At 39.4% G+C, this 12,420-nt stretch overlaps 1 protein-coding gene across 2 annotated transcripts in view; it reads left to right on the forward strand.

Annotated features, from left to right (window-relative positions):
- Positions 1-12,420, forward strand: part of UPF2 (UPF2 regulator of nonsense mediated mRNA decay) — a 158,736-nt gene that overhangs the window by 136,136 nt on the left and 10,180 nt on the right. For both annotated transcript variants that reach the window (XM_033958303.1, XM_033958302.1), the window contains exon 21: positions 9,670-9,811. In XM_033958303.1, the coding sequence (XP_033814194.1) occupies positions 9,670-9,811 (142 nt within the window). The remainder of the gene's footprint in view (positions 1-9,669; positions 9,812-12,420) is intronic.

The raw sequence follows: 12,420 nt of genomic DNA on the forward strand, positions 1-12,420 counted from the left end.
TGAAGGTAATCCTCCTTCAGATCAGAGATAAGCAAATGAAGACAGTTATCAGTATATAAGAGTAAAACATCAAAGTATTCAAATGATATTCTTACAGGAAGAGGATGGTGGGAGACAGGGAGATAAGGAAGGGTGATATGAAGGTGTCAGAGCAGTAAAAATTATGTTTTGTAATGCGCAAGAAAACCAATGTGTTTAAGGCCTAGATTCACCGATCCAGTCCATGGCTGAGTGTTCCTGGGCGGCCGATTCACTACGAGTCCTCATGCAAATTAATGCCAACAGAGGCACACCTCTCAGCGACCCAGACGCATGCTCAGACCATTTTCTTTAACTGTAGATGCAGTCTGCGCATGCGCTTGCTCTCCGCACATGTGAGGTCAAAACAAGGAGGGGGGGCTTTAATGGAACAGAACACGCTTTTAACCCGCAGGTTAAAACCACGAGCTCACACTGCAGGGAAGGGCGGCAGAGAGCAGGAGAATCGACAGAGCTTGCCTTCGTGTGCTTTTTGCCCAAGGGAGATGTGTTTAAAATGTTTAATTTTTTTTTTGATACTGGGATTTCAGTGTGTGAATGTTATTGAAATCGAGAGAGCACCATAGAAAAGGCAAGTTTTTGCCATGCAAAAAATGACTTCTTGACCAAACATGAAATTTGAAGGTTAAATGTAAGGTAGCCATTGTGGAGAATCTAATCAATCGATCTTTTTCAGTACAGGTTCAAGGCAATTCACAGGATAAGAGGCTCACGAAACAGCACGGGGAAATTTTACTATATAAAGATGAAGAAGGTTATACTCTTTCAGGAGAACAAAAATACAATGCAGCAAGAGGGAGGGTTACAGTGATGCAGGAGGAAGCGAATGAAATGCACTGGGAGAATAGCATCATTGTTGGAGAGGTCTTTAATTAGAAAGGAATTTCTCAAAAAGATGGCTTTTCATTTTTTTCCTGACGGTGAGGTAGTTTAGTTCATATCTTATGGGTTTTGGGAGTTGCAGGTTCGTATGGGGGTATAGGTGAAGAGAATGTTGAATGTTTGCTTCTACTTCACTCCCTTGGAAGATGGGATGAGCATTTGATGGGTGATGTTTATCCTGGTTGAGGTGAAGAAAAAGAAGAAGAACAGGTGAATTATGTGCTCCAGAGAAACCCAAGAGTTTTGTGGTCTTCTTAAGGAGATGAGGCATTCACAAAAAACAGGATGCGATATTGGCAGAAAAGTTGTCTTCAATAGCCATACTCCCCTAGATTTCTCTAGATCAGGCTGTAGTTCTGCAGGAGTCATTGAGCAACAGTGTCAAAGCATTGATTAAGACTGAGGAAAGGACAGTGAGCAAAGGGGTCTATGGGGACCAGCAATTGAGCATCATCTTTTTTCAAATAAACACTTATTTCAGGTGATTAAATTATAGTCCTAAGAGAGGCAAAAAAAAAAAAAGGCTAAATAAAATAAAAGCAAAAATAGATCCTTGTGGCACTCTGTACATCGAAGGGTGTGAGCCAGAAGGTAATTCATTCGATTCTACCCTAAAAGTGTGATTGTTAAGTAAAGGTGAGATCTAATTGAAATATGTCTCCTTGCTGCTGGTTTCGTTAAGCCTTGGCAGTACAAAAAATGTTCCACCAGATCTAAAGCATTCAATGATCACATGGTGTGGTGAGCATGGAAAAGGGTACATTCCTGGGACTATCAGTGCTTCCTTGAAAATCTACTCTTAATCTTTTTCACTGAGTGTGCTATGTGTACCATCTAGTGCTGATGTGAGCTGTAATCACTGGATGGACAGATTTCTTACATATTAACAGAGATGTCTTCCAGAGTCATGGCAAAGAAGAACAAGGAGCATTGCAAAGCCTATGAGGGGATGATGACTGAAACCATTTAATTACTCAGCTTAGAAAAGCACTAGCTCTTACACTAGAATTAAATTAAGTAAGCCATCTGGGCAGATATTGGCAGTGTCACTTAATAACTATTAGTTTCAATTAGTGGACATAGAAAAATCTGCACTTGCTGCACGTATATATTCAGGCCCCTAGGGACTAAAGTGACACGATATGAAGAAAAGATTGGCGATATGGAATTCCATCCCAAGGGAGGTGGTGGAGAGGAAAATGGTGACAGAATTCAAAAAAGTGTGGGATGAACACAGATGATCTCTAACTAGAATATGAATGAGCAAATTTTCACGGTCTGAATCCTGCAAAGGAGGTGGTTTGGATAGGCTGGAGTGAGCTTCAACGGCAGCTCCAGTAGTTGAAACCTAAGGACAGTACCGGGTGGACTTCTAAGGTATGTGGCCCAGAAGAAACAAAGGGGAAAAAAAGACAATTCAGTCATGAAATTGTTACAGGGCACACTGTTTGATGTGCCATTCAGGTCTTTATCTGCCGTCATTTTGCTATGTTACTATGTTCTAGAAGGAGCAATATCTGAGTGATTGGCTTACCAGAGACTATGAAGGAACTGGAACAAAAAGGCTTCTTTGAGCACTGGTTACTGGATTCTTTGCTTATAGACCAACAGTTGAGCATAGTATAGCTTGAGTGAGCACATCAATTATGGCCTAGGTGCACATATGAGAGCAAGTCCCATGTAGCTGAAAAATTTCTTAAATAATGCACATAAAGTAACCCTCCTTTGAGCTTATGAATCGAACTGCTGCCCGAAATGCTCCCCATCCCTTTCACCCATTGGTGCAAATCTCTGGACATTGGAAACAGCTTCTCTGATTGGAGGAATTGGAACTCACTGATGGCAGAACAAATCAAATACTTATCATATGGCACTTAGGTGATCTGCATCCTCGGAGATGAGGGATGGAAGGCATACCTGGTATAATAAATAATTATTTATATTTATATTTATATATATATATATATATATATATATATATCTCCAACCAAGAGCTCAGAACAGGTTCAGGTTTAATATATTTGATTAGCCACTTAGGGAAAAGACTCCATCAGAGCAAGATACATATAAAAACTTTTTCAAAGATAGAAAAGAATGCCATTATAGGATTAAAAAAAATAAATAATTGTAAAACTTATTATAATGCCTGGTGTTTTAACATTTTTCTAATTCAAATAATGATATCTAAGATGCAGCACTAACGGTACCATGTTCCACGTTCCTGCAGTGTTTTCTGAACATAATTGCTTATTAAGCCCCTTCTTTCTTATACTGTGAGGAAAGGAAAGCTGAGGTTGGTACATGCCTATTTGAAATGTACCAAGAAAGAGATGGCTAGGCTTAGACTGATTCAAAATACGGGGGTCAAATTTATTTATGGTCTAAAGAAATATGATCATGTGATTCCTTTCTACCGTGAGTTGCATTGGCTTCCTGTGGAGGCGTATGTTTTGTTTAACCTGGGTTGTCCTTGTATTGCTCCAAGCAATATGACCGATAGATTTCTCATAACATTCCATAAACATAAGAGAGAATCACATGCATTGTTTAATTTTCTGTCTGCTCAAGGTTGTAAGAGCAAGAAATCCTAGGAACATACACTAGCATTTCAGGCTGCTTTCTATGACAGGAAATTTAGACCACTGTTGCGTAGTGCTTGCTCTTACAAGCACTTTAGAACTCAAATGAAAACTCATCTTTTTTCAAAATATTTAGCTTATTTAGCAAACTAATTTAAACCATCCTTAGGTTATGTTATTTTTAATCTTTTGCTCACCGCATTGAACTTACGGTTATATGGTTTATAAGTACGATGTTATGTTATTGATGCGAGGAATTGGGACCTTGTCTGAAATACTAAGTAAGATGACAAGGGGGTCCTATTAAAGACTTGTTCAACAAATCTCTGGAGACGGTAGTGGTTCCTGGGGATTTGAGAACAGCAGAAGTGGTCCTTATTCATGAAAGTGGTCACAGAGATGAAGCAAGAAACTACAGGCCGGTAAGCCTCACTTCAGTTGTTGGAAATATAATGGAAGTGTTACTGAAAGAAAGGATAGTGAAATTCCTAGAATCTAATGGGTTACAGGATCTGAGGCAACACGGCTTTACTAAAGATAAATCGTGCCAAACTAACCTGTTTGAATTGAATTTTTTGATTGGGTGACCAGAGAATTGGATCAAGGACATGTCATGTACTAGATGTAATTTACTTAGACTTCAGCAAAGCCTTTGGCACGGTTCCTCATTGGAGGTTCTTGAACAAACTTGATGAGCTGAAGTTAGGATCCAAAGTGGTGAACTGGATTAGAAACTGGTTGACAGACAGATGCCAGAGGGTGGTGGTTAATGGAATTTGCTCGGAGGAAAGAAAGGTGAGTAATTGAGTCCCTCAGGGGTCAGTGCTGGGGCCGATCCTGTTGAATATGTTTGTGGGTGACATTGCTGGTTAGAAGGAAAGGTTTGCCTTTTTGCAGATAATACCAAGATTTGTAACAAGAGTAGACACCGAAGAGGGAGTGGAAAACATGAAACAGGATCTGCAAAAGTTAGAGGAATGGTCTAATATCTGGCAATTAAAATTCAGTGCAAAGAAATGCAGAGTAATACATTTGGGGATTAGTAATCGGAAGGAGCCGTATATGCTGGAAGGGTAGAGGCTGATATGTACGGATGGGGTGATAGTGTCCAAAGATATAAAGGCAAAAAAACAGTGTGACAAGGTGGTGGCTGCTGCCAGAAGGATGCTGGGCTGTATAAAGAGAGGTGTAACCAGTAGAACAAAGGTGTTGATGCCCCTGTACAGGTCATTAGTGAGACCCCATTTTGAGTATTGTGTTCAGTTTTGGAGACCGTATCTAGCAAAGGACATAAGAAGACTTGAAGCGGTCCAGAGGAGGGCGACGAAAATGGTAGGAGGTTTTTACCAAAAGACGTATGAAGAGAGACTGGTAGCTCCTGAATATGTATACCTTAGAGGAAAGAAGGAACAGGAGAGATATGATTCAGATGTTTAAATACTTGAAAGGTATTAACGTAGAATCAAATCTTTTCCAGAGAAAGGAAAATGGTAAAACCAGAGGGCATAATTTGAGGTTGAAGAGTGGTAGACTCAAGAGTAATGTGATGAAATTCTTCTTTACGGAGAGGGTGGTTGATGCCTGGAATGCACTCCCAAGGGAGGTGGTGGAGAGGAAAATGGTGATGGAGTTCAAAAAAGCGTGGGATGAACAGAAAATAATGGTATATATTGAAGAACTAAGGCCAGTACTGGGCAGACTTGCATGGTCTGTGTCCCGTATATGGCCATTTGGTTGAGGAAGGGCTGAGGAGGTCTTCGACAGTTGGGATGGTTTGGATGGGCTGGAGTGAGCTTTGATGGAGACTTTAGTATATGGAATCTAAGCACAGTACCGGGCAGAGCTTTGGGTTCTGGCCTAGAAATAGCTAAGAAGAAGAAAAATATAAATTAAATCAGTAATTTAAAGAGAGAGGGTAAGGTTGGGCAGACTGCCATCATCTACTATGTTGCTATGTAACCATATAAAATTTAGAAGGATGACCAAAATGACTTAAATTCAGTTCATGCAATAATTGGGAGCCAATGTAAAGCTCTCAATCAATAATGGAGCAATTCTATCATATCCGTTGTAAAAAAAAAATATCTTGGCAGCTGTATTTTGAAGCAGCCAGAATTTTGATCAATAATTTGTTTGAAAGACCCAGATAGTGGATATTACAGTAATCTAAAGGAGATGAAATTACGAAGGTCTTCTAAAGAAAAGTAATTCCAAATCTTCAGAAGCTTAGCTTACCAAATTTTACAACCTGATTAACCTTCACTTCAAACAATAAAGTAGAATCAGTCAAAATGCCAAGGCTACGTGTTGAACTGTAATGGTAGTTCCTTACCCTCTGTGACTGGGCAGTGGTGCCAGAGCTAGCTGAGGATGATGGCAACATTGCTATATACAGCTCAATATTTAAAATGTTTTTACAAGTTGCTAGAGGAAAAGGCTATAAAATGTTATTTATTAGGTGGACATGGAGAAAGCCACTGCGTATTTACTTTTTGTGATCCCACCATATACTTGTCTCCAGCGGTACCACTCCAGGTCACTCAGTTTGATGGCCCTTGAGTGTAACCCAGTACAGCAATTTCTGTGTTCGTATGCTGAAAGTAACAAAGGGAAAATTAATAAAAGGAGGCAGCTGCGTAACATCCTTTGGACTAAGTGAGCTTTTTCTTGTCCCTGTTTGAATTTTATCCTCTTGGATCCTGAGATCAGTTGTAAACTCACATTTCTTTCATCACTTGGGTCTTACATACTTTAATTTAGAAAACAGTATTATTCAAACCATCCTTACTCAGTGCACAGATTTCTTCTCCTTTTATTGCATACTAGTCTTTAGGCCCGTTACATTAATGGGTGCTAGAATAGATGTGTGTCTTTGTATTTATTTTTTTCATTTTCTATCCTTGGCTGCTTTCTGTCTATCTTTCTTTCTTTCTATCTCTCTTCCTCCTGCTCTATCTTTCTTTCTGTGTCTCTTTCCTTGACTGTCCAGCCCTTCTCCCTTACATTAACGGGTGCTAGAAATATATATTTGTCTGTCTTTATTTATTTCTGTCTCTTTCTGCCACTGTCTTTCTTTATTTCTGTCTCTCTCCTTGCCCCAGTCTCCTTCTTTTCTTTCTGTTTCCCTCCCTCCCACTATCTGTCTCTCTCCCTGCCCCCTATGCAGCAGCATTTCTCTCCCCCCTCCACTTCCCTATGCAGTAGCTATATCAGCATTCCTTCCCCCTCCATTTCCCTGTGCTGCAGCATTTCCCTCCCACCCTGTGCAGCATTTTCCTCCCCCCCCCACACACACACACTTCCCTGTGGTCTCTCTGTCTGTATTTGTTTTGGTATTTGTCTCTTTGCCTGCTGTATGTGTGTTTGTTTGTTTTCTGTATGTGTTTGTGTGTGTTGGTTGGCAGGTTAACTTGCTTCCCAGTAGCGGTAGCAGCAATTTGGCCAGCCCCCCCTCTCCGCTGCTCCCCCTTCTCCCTCGCAGGTCAGTGAGGCTTCCTTCACTCTCCCTAGCGCATGCGCACTCATGAGAGCCGGGTGAGGAAGGCCGCCGCAGCCTCGCGGCTTGCCCCAGCTGTGTAATTTCATGTTTTATTTGAAAGCCGCTGCCGCAGCTCCTCTCTCAATCCCCGCCTGGTGCGGTTCGAGAAAGGAGCCGTGGCAGCGCTTACCGTGAGAGCCGGGTGAGGAAGGCCGCCTCAGCCTCGCGGCTTCCCCCCAGCTGTATAACTTCATTTTTTTAGTTGAGGGTGGGGAGTCTTTACGGGGATCGCCGGCCGCCATTGCTCAGGCACACCGTGAGAGCCGGGTGAGGAAGGCCGCTGCAGCCTCGCGGCTTCCCCAGGTGGGGAAGCCGGGGTTGCGCGAGCGCTGAGCCGCACCATTGGAGAGGCAGGAAAGGAAGGCCGCCGCTCTTCTTTGGCGGCTCCTGAACAAAGGCGAGTTGCGAATGGGGCCTGCAGCGGCGCGAGGTGGAGAGCAGGGAGGCTGTGGTGACGTACTAAGCGCGCATGCGCACTCTCATGTCCGCGACAGATCAGGGGACACGACTTTAGAGTGCGCATGCGCGGCCTAGCACTTTATTATATTAGATTCATACCCAACATATTTCTATCTCTTCCCTCTTCCACCCCACCCCTTCTTTTTATTCTTCCACCCTCTATATCCCCCTTGTCCCTAACTCTTAGCCAAGATCCTGTAATCGGATCACTTCCAGAAAGAGGCCAAGATATGGCTGGGCATATGCTTCCTGTTCAGCTGTTAATGCATCATATCCTGTAATAGAAACACTTCATTTACCAAATAGATGTTTGCTGTGTTATGCTTAAATTCTCCAAGTATGACAGCAGAGTTCTGGAGAGAATTTGGATAGCATCATAATGCATCTGCCTGAAAGTTTGCTTAAGGGAGTAGGTCATATTTGGCAGGTCTCGTCTGTTTTCCTAGAAATACAGAAACATAAACATATGCAGATTTTCAAACTACTCTTTGACACTCAAGTTAATGAAAGATTTTTCTGTCCACAAATGTTGTTTTCAGAAATAACATGCCTCAGTGGTTCATTGTAATACATACATAGGGAATTGGAAACCTTCCAAATGCTTTTCCTAGCCACTAAGCGGTTCAGACCCTTTTTTCTTTGGAGTGGGAAACTTCTGATTGATTTTCCCATCCTCCCAGGAAGCTCAAGGTGGGTAACAGTAGAACAAAGACAAGTTTCAGAGAGCGGTGTAATACAAGGTCTGGTGGGGTTAGGGAAATTAGAGCCATTGCTGAACTTTATCCTTTGTTCCAGAGGAGAAGGAAGAGTTCAGGCAGCCTAGAGGGAGGCTCTGCTCTGAGGATCACAAGTCATTTGATGATTAAGCACCAAGTCTCCAAGCCAGTAGTATTCAATATCTGTTTTGAGAGCCTGTCTTTGGTGGCTCCAGCAGGACCGAGGCTCCTTTCAAGAGGACAAGGAGGAAGACTCTGCGAACCCAGTTAGTCTTATGTAACAAACATTCTGTATGATCTGATTAGAGCTTTTGCATGAGATGGTTTGAGCAGGCAAGATTGTTCCACAGGTTCTGAACTGGTCTGGTAAGGAATGATGAGGAATTGGAAATTAGCCCTACCTGTTAATTATTTTCCTTTAGTACTACTAGTCCAGGGACCCTTCCAAAATTTGTTAATATTTTAAGAGCTAAAAAATTTATGGTTCTGTTGTTCGAGTATGCTTTCAATATAGAAGGTTTCTTATGTCTTCAAAGTTTGGTGTTAATAGATCAAAATATATTAAATTCTGCAGTTTGCATGAAAAACACCCAACCTTTACTGCTTTGTTATTTGAAATACTGAAGGCCTAAGGATGCATGGGGCCCTAATAGGGAAGAGTCCACAAGTCTCCATCTGTTCATCTGCTGGTTGACCGGCACAACCTACAGGTTCTGGGCTGGTTAATTTTCTTTCCTTTAGACCCAATAAACAGGTAAGATTAATGTCTCCGTCTTTCAGTGCAAGGCAGTATGAGAACAGGTTTCATAGCAATTTACTTAGGCAGAATGACGTATATGAAGCTTGCTCTTCTCTTTGGACTTTCATACAAACATATTTTTACCCAGACAGTGATGAGGTGATCCTATAGTTGTGTTTAGGAAGCTAGGAGGAGAATAGCGTAAATGATATTTTTACAAGTATATATTCTATTCTTTCCTCCTCAGCTGCCCCAAAAAGCAAACAGGACAAACTCTGCACGGTCTTTCAGCACACTTAACTTTACATGAACAGTTAACTTCATGGGCTATTTAAAAATTGCCCCCCCCCCCCCCCCCGCATAGACTTAGACCTATATGTCTGCTTGAATGTTTTGATTTAGGTCTTTATACATGCATCTACTTAGAGACTGCTGAGTTCATTCCTCTTGATATCAAAGGAAGGGGAGGGGGTGGGTTTATAATTAGAGTAATAGTTGGTATACTTATTAAGTATGATATGCTTTTTCAATATTATATTACAGTATTATATAATAATATGTTATATTTACAATGATCTATGAAGGATTATCAAGTGTGTACTCAATGAAATTGTATAAATTTATGTGATACACTTGTTGTTATATGAAAAATGAATAAAAAACAAAAACATTCCTCTTGAGGCAGGCTTTATAGGTATTTCTTGTTCTTCTTTTCAGTTTAAAATCCTTAATGTGCCCATGTCTTCCCAACTGGCTGCAAATCACTGGAACCAGCAACAAGCTGAACAAGAAGAGAGGATGAGAATGAAAAAGCTTACCCTGGACATCAATGAACGGCAGGAGCAAGAGGATTATCAAGGTATTTGAACAAATTCAATGCATTCTTTTGCTTTTCCTCATTTATTTGAGCTAGGACATCAATTGAGTTTAAATTTCTTTCAGTGATGCACATATGGGCAATTAGTTTTCAGTGATCTAGAAGAAGGCTAAAAGCAGAACTTAATCCAGTTATTTTAAGAGATGTAACTCAAATCTAACCATTGGCCTAATCAATGCTAGATCTATTAAAAGTAAATTTCATCTCATAAAAGATACCATCCTAGCTCAAAAATTTCATATCCTTTGCATTATTGAAACTTGGCTTTCTGAGGGAGAGGAAGCCTACTTAACCTACTGTTGTCCCCCAAATTACAACTATATTTACAATCACCGCCACAATCGTAAAGGTTTAGCCATCATTTATCAAAATGGACTACTTGAATTATGTGATCAATCTACTGGTAATGTCCCCATCGAATTTATACACGTTAAAATAAACCTTTACCCCAAATCTGACCTTTTATTGCTCTACGCCCCTCCTCCAATAGGACAAAATAATATTTCCACTATGCAAAATTTAATACTTGATCATTGTACTGCCTTCACCCATCCCCTAATTTTGGGAGATTTTAATATACATTTCGAAGATCAAACAAACTCAATTACAAAAGATATGCTTACTTTTATTAGCTCTATTAACTTATCCACAACCATTATTCAACTAACCCATACTGCCAAGCACACACTTGATATGTTATTAGTACCTAAATCCTCAGCTTTTAACTATTCTACACCACTAATTTACCCAATTCCATGGTCAGACCATTATCTTATATCATGCGATCTTACATTTCAACAAAGTACTCCTGACCTTTTAGTCTCCATGCGCAAAAAAATCTCATATAGAGATTTTTCTAAAATCGAATTAAAGGACATTTCAAGCATTTTTAATTCTATTAGTATAAAATTCTTTTCTTCTTCTTTTGACGAAGTTATGTATCTGGGATACAACACTAAAAGAACTCATTAATTCTAAAGCTCCTCTAATATCTAAAACCCCTCCTCTTCGTAAACTATTACACCCCTGGTACACTGAAGAACTTCTACTCTTAAAACAACAACAAAGATCACTGGAAAGGAAATGGAGGAAAAATAAATCCACCAGCAATTTATATAAATACAAAGAACACGCTTTCTTTTACAAACAAAAAATCAATCTTGCCAAAAGTAACTATTTTAATAAAAAAATAACTGAAGCTAGAAACCCATCTGCTTTATACTCACTAGTAAAATCTATTTCCCCTTTGTCTAATAATAATGTTGCTCAAAAATATGCTCTTTCATCTCAAGATATTGCGGATTATTTTTCCACTAAACTGGATCTAGTTCGTAATACTTTTCAACCAACTGTACCCTTCCAACCCTCAGACAATGACAATTCTTTTTATATTCCCACATCCAAATGCTCAAAATTTAAAATTCCATCATTAATTGATATAGAATCAATTTTAAGTAAAACTAACCTAAGGGGAACTCACCAAGAAATAATACCTCCATATTATCTTAAAAATTTTTTTCCCTGTCTAGGCCCATTTATTCTATCTCTAATACAACATAGTTTATCTACGGCCTCCCTTCCCCAGGAATGGAAAAAATCCATTACCTTTCCTATTTTGAAAGATCATAAAGTTTCTCCAGATGAAACCTCCAACTATCGTCCTATCGCAAATATCCCATTCATAGCTAAAATTACTGAGACTGGTTTTCGAACAACTTTCCGATTTCATAGAAACAACCAATGTACTTCATCCACACCAAACCGGTTTTCGTAAATTTTACAGTACAGAATATACAATGATTGGTCTGACTAACAACATTCATTATTTTTTAGACCACCATAAATCAGTTATTTTAATCTCCCTAGATTTAACAGCTGCTTTTGACACCATAGATCATAACCATTTATTGGATCGTCTACACTCAATTGGTGTCAAAGACCAAGTTTTGGATTGGTTTTCCTCTTTTCTTGCAAATTGTTCCACTGTCATCAGCTTTAACAATAATACTTCCGAAAGTTATTCTACAAATTACGGGATTCCACAAGGTTCAATACTTTCCCCCCTTCTCTTCAATATATTTCTCTCTCCACTTTTAAATTTAGCACAGTCTTTAGGTTTTACTACTTTTGCATATGCTGATGTCATACAACTAATTCACCCTTTAGACCCAGAAAATTTGGATCATATCACAGATATTAACAATAAACTTCTCTCGATAAAAGATTGGCTTTTCTCAAACAAATTAGCTTTAAATCTCAAAAAAACAAAAACAATGCTCTTTCCTTGGAAAAAAGACACTAAATTAATTGCTCCAATTTCCATTAATAACACTGTATTAGATTTGGTTACTACTATAAAAATCTTAGGCATTTTGATTGACGACAAACTTACCTATCATGATCATATTAGTAATACTGTTAAAACTTGTTTTTACAAACTACGTCTTATTCGCTCGCTCTCCAAATTTCTTAAACCTGAATCAATAAATATCCTGATCCATTCTTTAATAATTTCAAAATTAGACTACTGTAATTCCCTTCTCATTAACATAACACAAAAGGAAAAAAGAAGGCTACAATTAATTCAGAAT

The sequence above is a fragment of the Geotrypetes seraphini genome, chromosome 9 (genome assembly GCF_902459505.1).
Source record: "Geotrypetes seraphini chromosome 9, aGeoSer1.1, whole genome shotgun sequence".
In the NCBI taxonomy this organism is placed as follows: Eukaryota; Metazoa; Chordata; class Amphibia; order Gymnophiona; family Dermophiidae; genus Geotrypetes; species Geotrypetes seraphini.